The 13,760-nt window shown below is 51.1% G+C and overlaps 2 protein-coding genes across 3 annotated transcripts in view; one reads left to right on the forward strand and one right to left on the reverse strand.

The window, feature by feature from the left end:
• The window catches only part of SOWAHB (sosondowah ankyrin repeat domain family member B), a 3,354-nt gene extending 2,049 nt beyond the window's left edge, over window positions 1–1,305 (reverse strand). Inside the window, exon 1 of the mRNA XM_015623632.3 lies at window positions 4–1,305. Within this exon, the coding sequence (XP_015479118.1) occupies window positions 4–357 (354 nt within the window). The 5' untranslated portion in view covers window positions 358–1,305. The remainder of the gene's footprint in view (window positions 1–3) is intronic.
• Window positions 1,306–3,440: 2,135 nt separating this feature from the next.
• SEPTIN11 (septin 11) overlaps window positions 3,441–13,760 on the forward strand; it is a 47,646-nt gene continuing 37,326 nt past the window's right edge. The window contains exon 1 of one of the 2 annotated variants that reach the window (XM_033513965.1): window positions 3,441–3,533. In XM_033513965.1, the coding sequence (XP_033369856.1) occupies window positions 3,456–3,533 (78 nt within the window). In that variant the 5' untranslated portion in view covers window positions 3,441–3,455. Of the gene's footprint in view, window positions 3,534–4,510; window positions 4,626–13,760 lie in introns of those variants that run through there. The other variant, XM_015623716.2, reaches the window with a different exon arrangement.

Genomic DNA, 13,760 nt, shown 5'->3' on the forward strand with positions numbered 1-13,760 from the left:
CGCCTCCCCGCGGGGACCGCGCCGCCCGTCGGGGTCGCGTCGGGCCGGCGGCTCCTTCTTTTTCTCCTCCTGCTCCCGCTGTTCCTCCGGCGGCGGCAGCTCCTCATCGAGGAGGTCGCGGTACCTGCGGCGGAGGACGATGTCCTTGGAGGCGCCGGGGGCGGCGGCGGGGTGGACGGTGGCCAAGGAGTTGACGAGGCTCTTGAAATACTCGCGGCGCTCCCGCCGCTGCTGCTCCGTGAGCGCCGGGTCGCGGAGGAACCGCTGGAAGTGGCGGAGCAGCGCCGTGTTGGGGGCTCGCCCCCCGGCCGCCCAGAGGAAGTCCAGCACAGCCTCCTGGCTCAGCTCCCGCGCCATGCTCCGCGCCGGCCGGCTATCGGTGCTCGGTGCTGTGCTTCGGTGCTCGGCACTGCAGCCAGGTGCGGCGGGGAAACCCGCCTCCTGCCGCGCCGGGCCTCTCCGCCTCCTCCTCCTCCTCCTCCGCGGCCGGGCCGCCACCCCACGGTCGCCTTTGCCCGGGGTGGCGGCCCGTGGACGTGCGAGCTGGGGTGACAGCGCTGAGGAGAGGTGACACCGAAGGAGAGAAACAGGCTAGGGGGGCGGGCGGAGCTGAGAAGTGAGAAGTGGCGGGCAGTGAGACCAAAGATGTGCTTATCAGTCATTGTGTCAGGACAGGAGATGATAGGCACAAACCGAAATGCAGGGAATTCCATTTGTGTGTGAGAGAAAACTGTTTTACAGTGAGGGTGGTCAGCTATGGGAACAGGTTGGCTGGAGCAGGTAGGTCTCCATCCTCAGGGACATTCAACGCTCCATGAGACACCTAAACACTGGAGGTGCCTCCCAACCGGAGTTGCCCTCTGGTTCAGTGACTTAGGAAAACTGGCAATAAAAGTGTGTGAATGTGCTGTGGTTTGGGGTAGCTGTTATTACAAGTGTGTGGGATTGTACCCATGTATGACAACCACACACAAATACCCAGAGTGTCTGTAGTCAAATCATATCTCACCTCATCTCATCTCTGTGTTTGCTGCGTGGCTGACAGAGGTTGGACACAGGTTGTACTGTTGTGGGGATCTCCATTTGGTCAGAACTGCCCATGCCATTAGCACAAGTGTGTTCATAACAGCTGAGAGGGATGGGTAAGATCAGTGCCCCCATGGGCAGTGTGCCCTGTGCACACCAAACATATGATAGCCCATGCCCCAAGCAGTTTGGGGACTGAGCAGTGAGTAGAAAGTGTAGGAGAGAAGGTGTGCTGGAATTTCTGTCTTGCAGTCAGAGAAGGGAGGGACTGAGCTCAGTGTAGGCTCCCTGGCTTTAAAGAGGTCTGGATCAGGCCCTAAGTCACACTTCAGAAGCCATCTCTGCTGCAGGCTCCCAGCTATCCATAAATATTTTTAGCTGCCTGTCATGTAAGCAGCTGGAATATCCTCCAGCCTGCTGCAAACCCAGAAGTGCGTGCAGCCCTCACGAACCACAGACAGAGATTGTGATGGATGCCGTGTACAAGCTCCATCCCATCCATGGTGTTCATCTGGCTGAGGTGCAGGTGCTGGGGAGAGGGTAAGGCTTGTGTTAGTATTTTATCACTTTGCACATTCCTTCAGTGCTGTTCTCCAAGGCATGAATACATTTCTCCCTCCCCTTCTGATGAGCCCTGGATTGTAGTCACAACAGCATTTGTTAGCAGCGGGCTCTGAGCAGAAGCCACTGAGAGGAAATGAGTGGAGCAGAATGGTTGTAACCGTGATCACAAATAGGAAAGGAGGGTAGATTGTGAAGACAAAAAAATCCAAATAAATGGCAGTGGCAAACACTACTATGGGAAGTGTTGCTTTGGCTTAATGAACTAAGGCTTAAGCAGGAGGCTTTCAGAGGTGTCCCCTTGGCTGTGACCAATTTGAGAGGCTGGTGATGCCCTTTGTCTGTGGAGAGGGTAGATCCCTTTGATTCAAGGGCCGATTCCCCTCACAGCCCCGGCTGAAAAATACATTTTGGATTTAAGGGGGTGTAATGCTGCAGGCAGGCAGGGAAAAGTACAGCCCTGCTACCTGGGCTTGCTTCATCACCCACTTCATGCTGAGAGGTTTTAAGAGACTCTTGCTTCTGCTTATTGTCCAATGATTTACCCTGTCTGCAAGTTGGTCGCTTTTGGTTGTGGGCAGGGCTCTTCAGAATGGCTGAATCTACCTCAGTCTCACCCTCTTTGGGGGTTTTGGGTGCAGCAGGTCTTTTGATTCTTTGGGTGAAATTTGAGTGAGCACCGAGTAGAACTAATCACAACATGGAGGCAAGATCAAACACTATGTCAACCTTAAAGGGAAAAAAGAAAAGCCCACCACTTAATCTTGTAGGTTTCTGTTGTTGTCCTAGAAGATGTTGCCTTTAGGGAGCTCTGTACCCATGTTTGTCTTTAAAATGGAGGGAAGTTACCAGACTTCTGTGTCTGCTTGTGTACCTTCTCATCCCCTTTAACTGACAAATTGCCCTGTAAGGACACAAAAGGGCATTAAAGCCCCTTTTTCTGCTCTGTCTGCAAAATGATGCCCAGCTCTGGAAGCACTGAAACAGCTCCCATGGGGTCTCTAGAATGAGGGGCTGGCAATTCCCTTTGCCTGGGTGTTGATTTGTTAGCAACAGGTATGAAACTGCAAGGAACTGCACCGAACATTAGGAATTGAAAAGAACTGCACTGGCTGAGGTCTAGGAAGATTGCAGAACATTTCTTTGTGCTGATGTTTTTCTCCCCCTTCTCTCTTTTTCAGCTCAGCCAGCCATACCCAGGAAGGTGTATGTGCATGAGTACCACAGAAGAAACTCGGCCACAGCTCTCCCAGCTCCGGGCCAAGGAAGGACACGGTGAGTCACATCAAGGTTTTGTGAGCACGGGAGGTTTCCGTGTTGGTTGAGTTATGCTGATGCAGGAGTATCATGCATCTCTAATCCAGACGAGGGGAAGCTCTGTCTGCCTCACCCACAGGTGCCACGAGGGCAACTCTTTAGATAGGATCACCAGGTTTCCACTAGAGGCTGCACTGGTCCGGGTGCATTTCCTTGCTCCTCACCCGGAGCTGTGCGTGCAGGAGGAATTTGCTACAAGAGCAATAACGAGTCTAATAGCGAAGCCTCCCTCGGATACTGGCATGAACGCCTAACATGTTAAAGTGAAAAAAGCACCGTGTCAGCTGTGCTTGCAAAATGTTCCTGGTAGACACCCTTGGATGTCTGTTGGTGTAGCAGCTTTGCTGGTCAGGGCTGCACCTGTGTCAAGCTGAGGGCACTGCCCAGGTGTAGATCCTCAGCTACTGGTGAGGAGCAGGGTCACTGAGTGCACTCCCATGGGCTCTGGTTCAGGGTGACCACTCCAAGATCAGCTCCTGAGTTCTCTAAAACACAATCATAAAAGATGCAGGAAGGAGATACCTGGACTCTGTAGCCCTCTTCAAACAGCCATGTGTTACTACGTAGCCATACAGAAATGGCTTTTGGAGGGAAAAGGTACAGGCTTGACTTCCAAGGCACTACAAATGGTAAGCATACAGCAGAGCTCCATTTGCTTACCACTACCCCAGGTCATTTACTTGTGCTCTCAGCTTTTATTCTGCTGGCTTTTTTCTTTTGATTCTATGGATGTTCATATATGGGGGTAGCTCTGGTGTGTCCATAATTCAGTGTATCCTTCATGTGTGCAGCAAATAGGGTCTCTTGTCTTCTGTTTGGGGTTTTATGTCTCACAAAGCAGTGCAGGGCCCTTTCTTTATCACTACTTTGGGCAAAGATTTGCAAGAAGACATGTTGAGCTTAGACCTAAGACTTCCCCCTTTTTTAGGTAAAGGGACATCATGCTCAGCACCAGGATGTTAAGTGTTTGTCAGCTGGAGTGCCAAGGAGCCAGCTACACTTCTCTTCATCCCTGGAAATCCTTTAGTGGAGTGGGAGAGCGACTGGGCACCGTGGCCGCTGTTTGCAGTAACAAATTGTACCAAATTTGTTGAAAAACTGTGTGTGTGTGTGTGTTTGACAGAAGTGCTCAGAGAAACAAGAGGACTGAGGTGCTACGTTTTGTCCTCTGTGCTGTTATACAAGGGAGTTAAGGGCTCCTGTGTTCTTCCTTGCTGGAAATAGCTCTTTGCCGAATCCCCGCACTCCTTCTTCACCTAACTGCAGGTAGGAGGCCCGTGCTGATCGCTGGCTTAGCCATCTCTTTGCAAGGCTCTCCGGAGCGGCCGTGTCTGTGCGTTCAGCCCTGGGGCTGCCAGGGTGGGCGAGAGAGCCCCTTGGGGGTTTAGGGGACGGGTTCCCGCGGCCCGGCCTGGGGGGCGTGGGCAGGAGCGGGCTCAGCGGGGTCACCGCCGGGCAGTGTCCGCAGCCCCCCGCGGCTCCCGCAGCCTCTCGGGGTTCCCCGAGCGGCGGGGCGGTGCCGCCCGCCCGCCCGCGCTGCCCGGCGGCCCCGGGGGAGGGCCGGGGGGGTCCCGCCTCGCCGCCCGGCCCCTTTGCATTGCGCATGGGCCCTCCCCGCCGGGTGGCCATGTTGCAGTGCTAGCAGGCAGCGCACAGGCGGCGGGCGGCAGCGCAGCGCAGAGCACCGCAGCGCGATGGCCGTGGCCGTGGGCAGACCGGCGGTGCGCGGGGCCGGGGGGCGGCGGGGACGGCGCGGGGCCGGGCCCGGATCGCCCGAGCGCGGATCTCCGGAGCGCGGCGGCGGGCGCTGCCGGGGATGCCGTGCCGGGGGCTGTAGGGGTGCGGTGCCCGCCGGGGGCTGCGGGGGCAGCGGGGGCGCGATGCCGGAGGGCACTGCGGGCTGGCCCCGCCGCGTCTCCTCTGCCCTTTTCCGGGGCCGGGGGAGCCCGCGCAAAACTTTCTCTGGCCCGGTTTTGGGGCCGCGGCGGGGGATTGCGGCGGGGCCGCGGCGGGCGGCTGCTCCCGGAGCCCCGCGGGCACGGGGAGACGGCGGGGGTGCTCCCGCCGCCGCCGAGGGGTTGGTGCCTTGCTGCGCGTGTTTCTGCCCTTCTCCCTCAGCGATGGGAAAAGCTGAGAGCGGGAAGGGCTGTGCCCCGTGCGGGCTGGCAGCCGGCGGGCGGGACGTGCCCGCGCTCCCCGGGAGCCGAGGCACGGCAGTCCCGGCACGCGTGGAAGGCTTCGGGGGGCACGCGTGTCCTGCGCTCTCCGGCGTGACCGTTTTGCTGGGGACGTGGTGGCCGGGAGGGTTTTTACGTTCGCATTGGGAAAGACAAAAGATTTCCCCCGCGCAAGGGAGAAAGTTAAAAAAAACCCAAACCCGCAAAAACGAAAAGATGCCGAAAAAGAAAAGGATCCAGCTTGCAGAGACCTGAATGAAACTCCACCGTGACCAGACTGAATGCACTTTTGTGCATCGTCGGCCGGGGGAGGGAGAGATTCGACCGACTTGCCGGTAACTTTTTCAGTGCTTGGGAGTAACATAGAAGTTGCCCACGAGCGGAGGACTTGAATGTGGCTCCCTTTCAAAATAAGAAAATGGTCTGCGTTCAAGACGTGACCAGGATGAGAGAAGTTTCTTTTAGCGTTTATTATGTGCTTATGGATCTGCGGGGCTGTATGTTTCCTCTGATGTGGCAAAGTAAATGTATGGAGATGGGGTTAATGGTGTTACTGGAGGTGGGGAAGTTGTGCTACTAAGCACAGTAAGAGCTGGTGTTCCTTAACAGAATACCTATAAATTATACCAGCTATTTGTAAAGCTTCTTCTGAAATGTTTCCTTGATCTTAAGGTCTAAAGCATGCTTGGAAATTGAAGTTTATTTTTCAGTGTAAGAATATGCATTGAAATCAAGGCTTCAGATGTTTTTTTTTTAGGGCAAGCTGAAGGGTATTGCCAAGCAGAGCCTTTTGGCTTTGTGTGGAGAGGTAACTTTTGAGCAGCATGAATAGGCTCAGGAACGTGGCTTATTGCAGGACGTGATTGCTGTTTGTTCTTGTGGATGCGTTTGGCCCTTTTATTTTGTTATTATGTTAAACTGGTGCTGCTCCTGAGCCTCGTGGGATATTTTCGTTAAACCGAGTCCATGGGCCATCCCAGAACAACATCCACAGAGGGTTTTGCACCAGTAAAACCAAATCCTTGTCTGTGGACCGCTGAGTCCAGTCCAGTGGGGCCGATTGCAGGATAAAGCATCCCTCAGCATGAGAGGAGCATGTGGGAGAGGGAAGGAGGAGGGTACTCTGCTTCCTCGCAAGCAGCTGGTGGGCAGAACCTCCATCCTCCGGAATTCGTGCTTTTTGGACAAGGGAGTTGTTTTATCTTGGGGTGATAAGAGGAGAAGGGACAGTGGCTGGCTTTCAGGAGACGTTGGGGATGTTCTCTCTTACGTACCTCCTTATCTAATCCTCTCTGCTCCCACTTTGCATGCTGCTGTTGTGTTGCTGGGAGGGTGGCAGGGAGTTGGAAGGAGTAGTTAATTATATGTTAGAGCGAGGCAAGACTGGTGAACGTTTGCCTTTCCAGCTTTCTTACAAAATATGATTAAGTGGAGCCATGAGTGGCATGCATCTTGTTGGAGGGAGAATTAAAGGAAAGGGGAAAGGAAAAGGAAAGGAATGAAACCAAAAGCGAGTCAGTTAAAATGATGATAACATTCCTGAGTCACAACCTTTTACATCCTGGCAGGATATGACATTATGCTAATTGTAAAAGTATGCATAAAAAAATAACTTCAGCACACTGCTCTGAAGTGTCTGTGTTTAATTGTAGCCGAGCAGGGCGTGTTTTGGTAGGATGGGCAGCTTTCTTTTTAAGGCCCTGATGCCACAGATGTAAGGCACATGTGTAATGTGCTGCCTGTAATTTCACTGGACTTAATGGAGACTGATCTCGGCATGCAAACGGCAAGGCATGCATAAGCAAAGTTTTGGCAGGATTGGTGCTGGGAGCTGCCATGATGAAAGCTGTGCATGTGCTTAAACGTGCACCAGGCTGAGAGGATGCTGTGCTCATCCGGGCTCTGTGTGAGATAAGGCACTTCCAGTCTGGAAGCTGTTGAGATGTGCTGGATAGGGGACACTTTTCTTCCTCTTGGATTAATTCCCAGCATCTTGACCAGTGTTGGATGATTTCTTAGTAGATCAGAGTATGGAGGAGGGCTCTGGCCTATCTACCCTTCTCCTTATGTGTTTATCCTAAATGTTTACAGATCCAGAGCTTGATTGTGTTGCAGGAGTGAGACTCTTGTTCATTCAAGAGTGTACCTTGGCATGCCCCCCTTTACAAGTCTATCAAAAACTGAGAGGAAAATGAAGCTGGAATGCAGATTTTGCATGGGAACCATAGAAAACAGTAACTGGGAGATGAGAACAGCACAGTGTATTCTTACTCTTCAATCTGTCTTAAAAATAATTGATAATGAGAGACTGCTGGTTTCCATGGAGGGGAGGAAGGAGAGGGAGATGGGAAGGTAGAGCAGGGCTGAAGCCTCTGTGCTTTGTCTTTGAGCAGCAGATTTGCTGTCACCCGCTGGGGTCAGCAGGAGCTGGGATCAGCACCTCTGCAGAGCCACATCTGTGTGTGCTGCTGGGTGCCACAGGGCCACCATGCCCGCTGGCCTGGGACAAGAGATGGGCACCAGGCAAGGGGTGCCCCACGCCTCTGCACTGGGGGGCTGCAGGCTCCTCACAGTGAATGTGGTGGTGCTGTGGCTGTGGGTGGCACTGCTTGGGCTGCTGAGGTGGCCAGGGCACAGGGTTTTTGGCTTCCTTGCCTGCTGCTGCCAAATGGGGCTTTTGGGCCTGGCCTGGCTCAGCTGTCTGCACCAAGGAAGCAGCCCTGGGTGGTACACACAGGAGTGTATTTTAGTTTGTGGCCTTCTTGTTTCCTTTATTCACCTCGCTGCCTTGTTTGCAGTAGGAAATTCTTTCAGACAATTCTTGCTGCTCCCATTGATGTTAACAATGGTGGGAACCTGCTTGCTTTGATTTCAGCACAGCCTCCGTCACGGGGCAGGTCGTGTGTCCAGCCCACCACACACTCAGGACCTCTAGCTTTTGCAGTCAGAGCTGGGCTGGAGTCAGGACCTGCTGGAGATACTTGGAGAGTCCTTACTTTGTGTAGGTGAGATGATGGGGAAGCAATTTTAGTGCCTGAGTAAGGCCTCTAAAATAATGATGGGGACTGATTAGATAAGCAGCATGAATCTGAGAAATAAAATATTTACTCAGTGCTGAAGCTTGTTTTATATATCCCCTTCCCAGCCTGAGAGAGAGAGCTTTCCTGGCTGGCTGTCCACTCTGAAGCCATCTGAGGGTTGTTGCTTCTCTTGTGGCCTTTGTGTGGCTCTTGGAGGTGGTTCTGGGAGCATGGGCGTGAGGCTGTGAGTGAAGCAAGCTCAGTACTTGCTTGGCAGGAGGGATGCCAAGGGCACGGGGTCTTCTGTTGGCTTGGCAAACTCTGCAGCTTCATCCAGCCTTACCCTTGGCGTGGTTTGACTCCAGGCTTCGGTTCTGTGAGCTGCAGGAGCTCTTTCAAAAGCAGCTTCAGCGTGGAACAGTTGGGATGCACCCAGGTGATATAAAAATAAACAAGAAAAGGCCTCCCAATAGTACTCGAAGCTTTTTTTAGGTACTCAGTGTAGCTGCCTTCACTTCCAGCTCTGTGAGCAGCTCTCCAGCCCGCTGGAGTAAGCGATGCGTAATAATGGTTCAGACAAACACCACGGCGTGGGGAGAGTTCAGTGCTGCTGCTGCTGCTGCAGGAGGCTCTGGAGCAGAGACACAGCACCAACTCTGGGGTCTCGCTCTCCTACCTAACAGCAGCCTTAACAGAAATTTATCCCAGATGTCATTCTTGCTCCATGGAGTGCAAGTCCTTGTTTGCACCCACTGTGCAGTGAGAATAAGGAATGTTCCTTCTTGGCTGCTTCATCCGGTCTGGGTGCCTTTCCCCATCCTCAGCACCATGGTGCCTGGTTCAGACCCAGGACTTGGTGGGCCAGGACTCTGTTGCCAGAGCTGTTCTTGCCCACAGCTTGGGCAGGTGTGGTGAACGTGGGTCCACTTGGCCTTATGTGAGGTGAAGGAAGAGCCACAAGAAGGAAGAAACACTCCCTATGGTTTTCCTTTAGCAGTACCCAGCCTTTCTAGATGCATTCTCCCTCTCTGGAGCGCTCTGCTCATTCCATCTATGCTGGTGCTCTGCTGGCACAAGCTGTAGTCCAAAGGCCTTTCCCTGCTAGGGACAGTTATTTTGCTGAGCTCTGTGATTCATGAGTCTTGAGCTATCTTTGGGACTCCTTACTTAAAGACACAGTCTGTGCCCGTGTTTTTGGAGACACAGGCTTAGGATCTGAATTTGCAATTAGAGCTCTTGGAAGTGTCTGAAAATAGGAAGAAGCTGCATCATTTCTTGCAGGCTTAAGGTTTTTGTTTTTCTGTAGTAGCATCCCACATAAAGTGCTGTCAAAGAGCAGACTGCTGCTGTTTTGAGGAGTTGGTGCTTTCTTCCATCTGAGCTTACAGCTTCTTTAGATCTCTCTATTGTCTAATTGGATTTTCTGATTCTGGGTTTATTTCCAGATGGGATCTAGCTGCTGGAAATATGTTATTGAAGTGCTGTAATTGTGGGTTATTTCTTTACCAGATCTGCTCATGAATACTTGGCACAAGCTAACAGAAGAAGGCTTGGTTGAAAAACACTTTGGTTTTGCCACAGTTGTTGCCCCCGCTTTGCCAGCGGCTCCTGGGAACTGATTCCTGTGCACAGCAGTAGTTCTAATATAAATTGTTCCTGGAAATCTGCATGCCTCTCATGTCTTTCCTTCAGGAATTATATTAACCTCTCTCACGTGAAGGGTGTGGAAGCGAGGAACTGTTTTGATTCCTGAGCGGGATATTTTTAAACGTCTTGCTCGGCTGTTTGGGGCCGTCTGTGGCTCTGAGCGTGTTCCACCAAGTCTGGGTGTTTCACTGGTGGCTTCACTGGGTGCCAAGTGAATTACAACGTCCTGTGCAAGCAAAAGGCTCTACAGAACTCATTTGCCAGACGTGTTGAACGCAGCAAGTGTGCAAAGTGCTTTGTGTAAGCGCATGAACTTGACTTGAATGAAGTTTCTGGCAGGCTGATGGTGGCTCTGTAGAGAAAGTTAAAGGATCAAGTTGGGGAGATGGCTCGTTTGGTGAGCTTGTGGCTTGGCAGGGCAGCGCAGAGAGGGGTTCACAGGGAGTACCAGAGTGTGAACTGCAGTAGAGGTGGGGTTGCAGGGCTGATTTTCACCTTCCAGAGAGAGGTTCCCACTGCAGACACGTCTTTGCGTTTTGATGCACGCAAATCATCTCCCTTCAGCCCACGTGTAAACCCTTCTCCTCTCATCTGGGTCAGCCTGGAAGCTTTTGGCAGCTTTCAGATGGATGAACAGTGCCAGGCTGATGGTCCTGGCTTAATTTTTCTAGAACAAAATTTGGCAGACAACAGACTAGCTTGGAAATGAGAGACTTGCAACCTGGAAAGGTGAAGGTCCAGGGTTATGACTGACTTATTTCTGGCATTTCCCTACAGGAACATGGATTTCCTCACATCACCTGGATGTGTCTAGGAAATGCCAGTAAAGAGTTTGTGAATAAATGTAGTTGGATTTTCCTTTCCTTGCTTCTTCTATGATTAAATCTTTTTCTTTCCTCTGTTGTCTCCTTTTAATTGGTAGGATTAAATTTTTTGGATATCTGCAGAATGAACACAGAAACAGCATGGCTAGTGTTATTCCAATAGTCTTTGTTGTTATTTTGTTCCTAGTTTGAGGTGTCAAGGCTGGTATTGTCAGAAACTGTCAAATTAAATAATTGGAAGCTGTTTCATTGTGAGTTTTTACAGCAAAAAGATTAGTTTGTCATACTGCGAGCAGGTACTGGTCCCTGTAAATGCTGGGAGTGATTATAAGGCTTAACACAGCCATCTGGGACTGAACATATGCACAGTCCTCAAATCTTCATGTCAAGGCCCCAAGAGGTGCAGGGATTTTGTGATATCGTCTGGTGACAAATCACACCACTTCATCACCACATCCATTGGCTGCTGCTTTTTCCTCCTTCAAATCCATTTCAGGTCTGGGTTGGCCTATGGCAGGCCTCATTATACCTTTGCTTTCTCGGGCACTCAGAGTTCTGAGCCCTGAGATTTTTTGCCTGAGCATAAGCACAAAGAGAGGGGGTGAGGAAAGTAATTTTTCAAGTCTTGCTTCAGCAGTTTATCTAAAGCTTCCCACAGCTGTGGCCAGGTAACTCAACTCCCTGCTAGTGTGCTTTTCTTAGCAGAAGAAACAACTGATCAACCATTATGCCTTTGTTAGCCTATAGAATCAGAAGATTGGGATTTTTAATTACATCTGAAAAGGGTTTTGTTGGTGTCCTGTATCTTGTATGTAATTTCCAAGCCAAGAGAAATCCCTAGTGCTTTTAAATGAATGCTTTTCTACCACAAGCTGTCTTTTATCACAGAAAATGCCAGCCTAGTCTCATTTTGTTTCATCTGCCTCATTAATATTAAATACATGCCACTTTAATATGGCAGCCAAAGCAAAAGCAGGGGATTTCAGCTAATATCTGACAATGGCAAGCTGAGATTAAAAGATATCAGAGTGTTGTCGCTATATATAAAGTAACTGGCATTTTTCAGGAGCATTTGACCTAATTTATGTCAGTTCTTTTCTCCCCCTGCTCCTTAAATCTTTCCATCTTCGAGTGAGCCCGTACATGCTCCTGCCTTTCTCGCAGGCCTGGTTCAGTCTTCTGGGGGAGAGAAGGATTTGGTGATGGCAGCACAACTCCCTGGTGTCCAGCAGAGACAAAAAGTGGCACCAGATCCGGGAGATGTTTCGTGCTGTGGAGAGCCTTCATGGAAGAAGTGTGGACTTGGGCTGTGGGGCAGCTCTTCAGCGAAGCTGTGGTAGACTCTCCTGATTCTCTGAATGACAAAGAACCCATCTGAAAGTAAAAGAATAAACAACTTTTCTGAGAAATGCCTCCCCTTCCGGGACGCTCAGTTGATGGTCAGTGAACAATTGGAACGATTCACGTCGGTTTCTGATACGTGATTGAGCAGTTCTGTCAGGGGACCCTGGGCTGTGTGTTTCCAGGTAGCTGAATATTCACCCAGCTGGAAAGCACTCCTGCTATTCAGCATTTGGAATCAAGCAATTATTAATTATTAGAGCAGTAATTACCAGAGCCACTCGGGATTAGGGTTCGTGCGGCTGACATGCTGCAAGTGTTTCGACCTCTGTGTGGTCTTGGGCAAATGCCTTTGTCTTGGTGTGCCTTTGTTTGTGTGTGTATAAAGCAGGAGATGATTCCCTCCCTTGTTTTGTGAGGTGCCAAGCTGTGATCAGTGAATTAATAGCACAGCACAGTCACCTCTGCGGACCTCGCCCTGTTGCACCAAACCAAGTGAACTCTTGTGGCGCAGGGGCATTACCAGATTAATGCTTTTAATTAAAACTACTGTCAGCAAAACAACTATTCAAATAGGGTAATATGCAAGTTGTGTTTTCGAGATGTAACAATGAGGAGGAAGGGTTTAAAGGTGAGCACTGTGAGTAACTCTGACCTTGTTTCTCTGGGTTTGCGTGAGTGCAGTTGAGGGCAATTTTCACACAGAGGATTCCTGAGAGGTACTTAATTTCTCTGGTGTAGTCCAGAACCATTTAAACACAAAGACTGAGGTGTTTTGTTGCTTAAATGAAACATTAATTGAAATTGTGGTTTGCTGTGAGACTCCTGTCTGTTGGTGAACACAGCTACATTTCCTCTAGGTTTGGCTTTGCCAGGAATGGAGCTCAGAAAAGCTTTTTTTTTTTCCAGTGGGATGTACTTTACAAGATTTTGATATAACCTGAGGAAAGCAGGATTTTCATAGCCTAACCAAGTAACCTGATGATTTCTTCCAGAGGGTTGAGCCAGAAGGCCAGAAGTAGAAATCCAGGCTAGTTGTGATACAGTTTATGTGCTGTCCTGGTTTCAGTTTGAAGGGAACTATAAAGTTCACACAGGCTAGAAAATGTTTCTGGTGTGAAATAGGTGGTTGGTCCCTATGTAAAACACACGGTAAGGAGTCCCAGGGGAAGGCTGTGTGGATGTTGTCAGTATGTGGTAAATGTATCTTTTCCTGAGCTGCCTGTGCCAAAACATCTTGGCAATTGGAAGCTGCTCAGGGCTGGAGCCTGGTATTCCCGTTTTGGTGCCTGCCTTGCAGAGGAGGATTGTGTCCAAGCATTTGGGGTTCAGTGGTGCTGGGTGGAAGGAAGGAGGATGGAGCTGGCTGGATGTGTGCCATCCTCTGGGTACTGTGTAAGTAGGAAGGCTGTGTGAGCCCGCTCTTGAGGTTTATGCTCCAGTTGGCACCCTCAGGGGCTACCGAGAGACCTGGGAAAATGTGAATTAAGACATCAATCACCCGAGGAAGGGCTGCTCCAGCCTGCACTGACTCTTCTGGGGTCGGCATGTGCTGCTGGCCAGGCGCTGGCACAGGCTCTTGGGCTGTGCTGGTGAGTGATGTGGGAACCCTCGTGCTGCGTGTACAGACTCAGCCCCTTCTCCTGGACGGCCGTGGGAGGAAGAGCTGGGCATTAGCCTTCCTCTTTGAAGGCTTCCCAAGTTGCTCAGCAGGTGTTTATCTGTCAGACCCCAGCTGCTCTGGGCTGTGAGCAAGCCAGGCAGGGCTGCTTGTGGCTTCGTGCATCACCTCCTGCTCTGAGCAACGTGGAGGTGGAGGCTGCAATCTTAATGAAGAATATGCAGCA

The sequence above is a fragment of the Parus major genome, chromosome 4 (assembly GCF_001522545.3).
Source record: "Parus major isolate Abel chromosome 4, Parus_major1.1, whole genome shotgun sequence".
Classification (NCBI taxonomy): Eukaryota; Metazoa; Chordata; class Aves; order Passeriformes; family Paridae; genus Parus; species Parus major.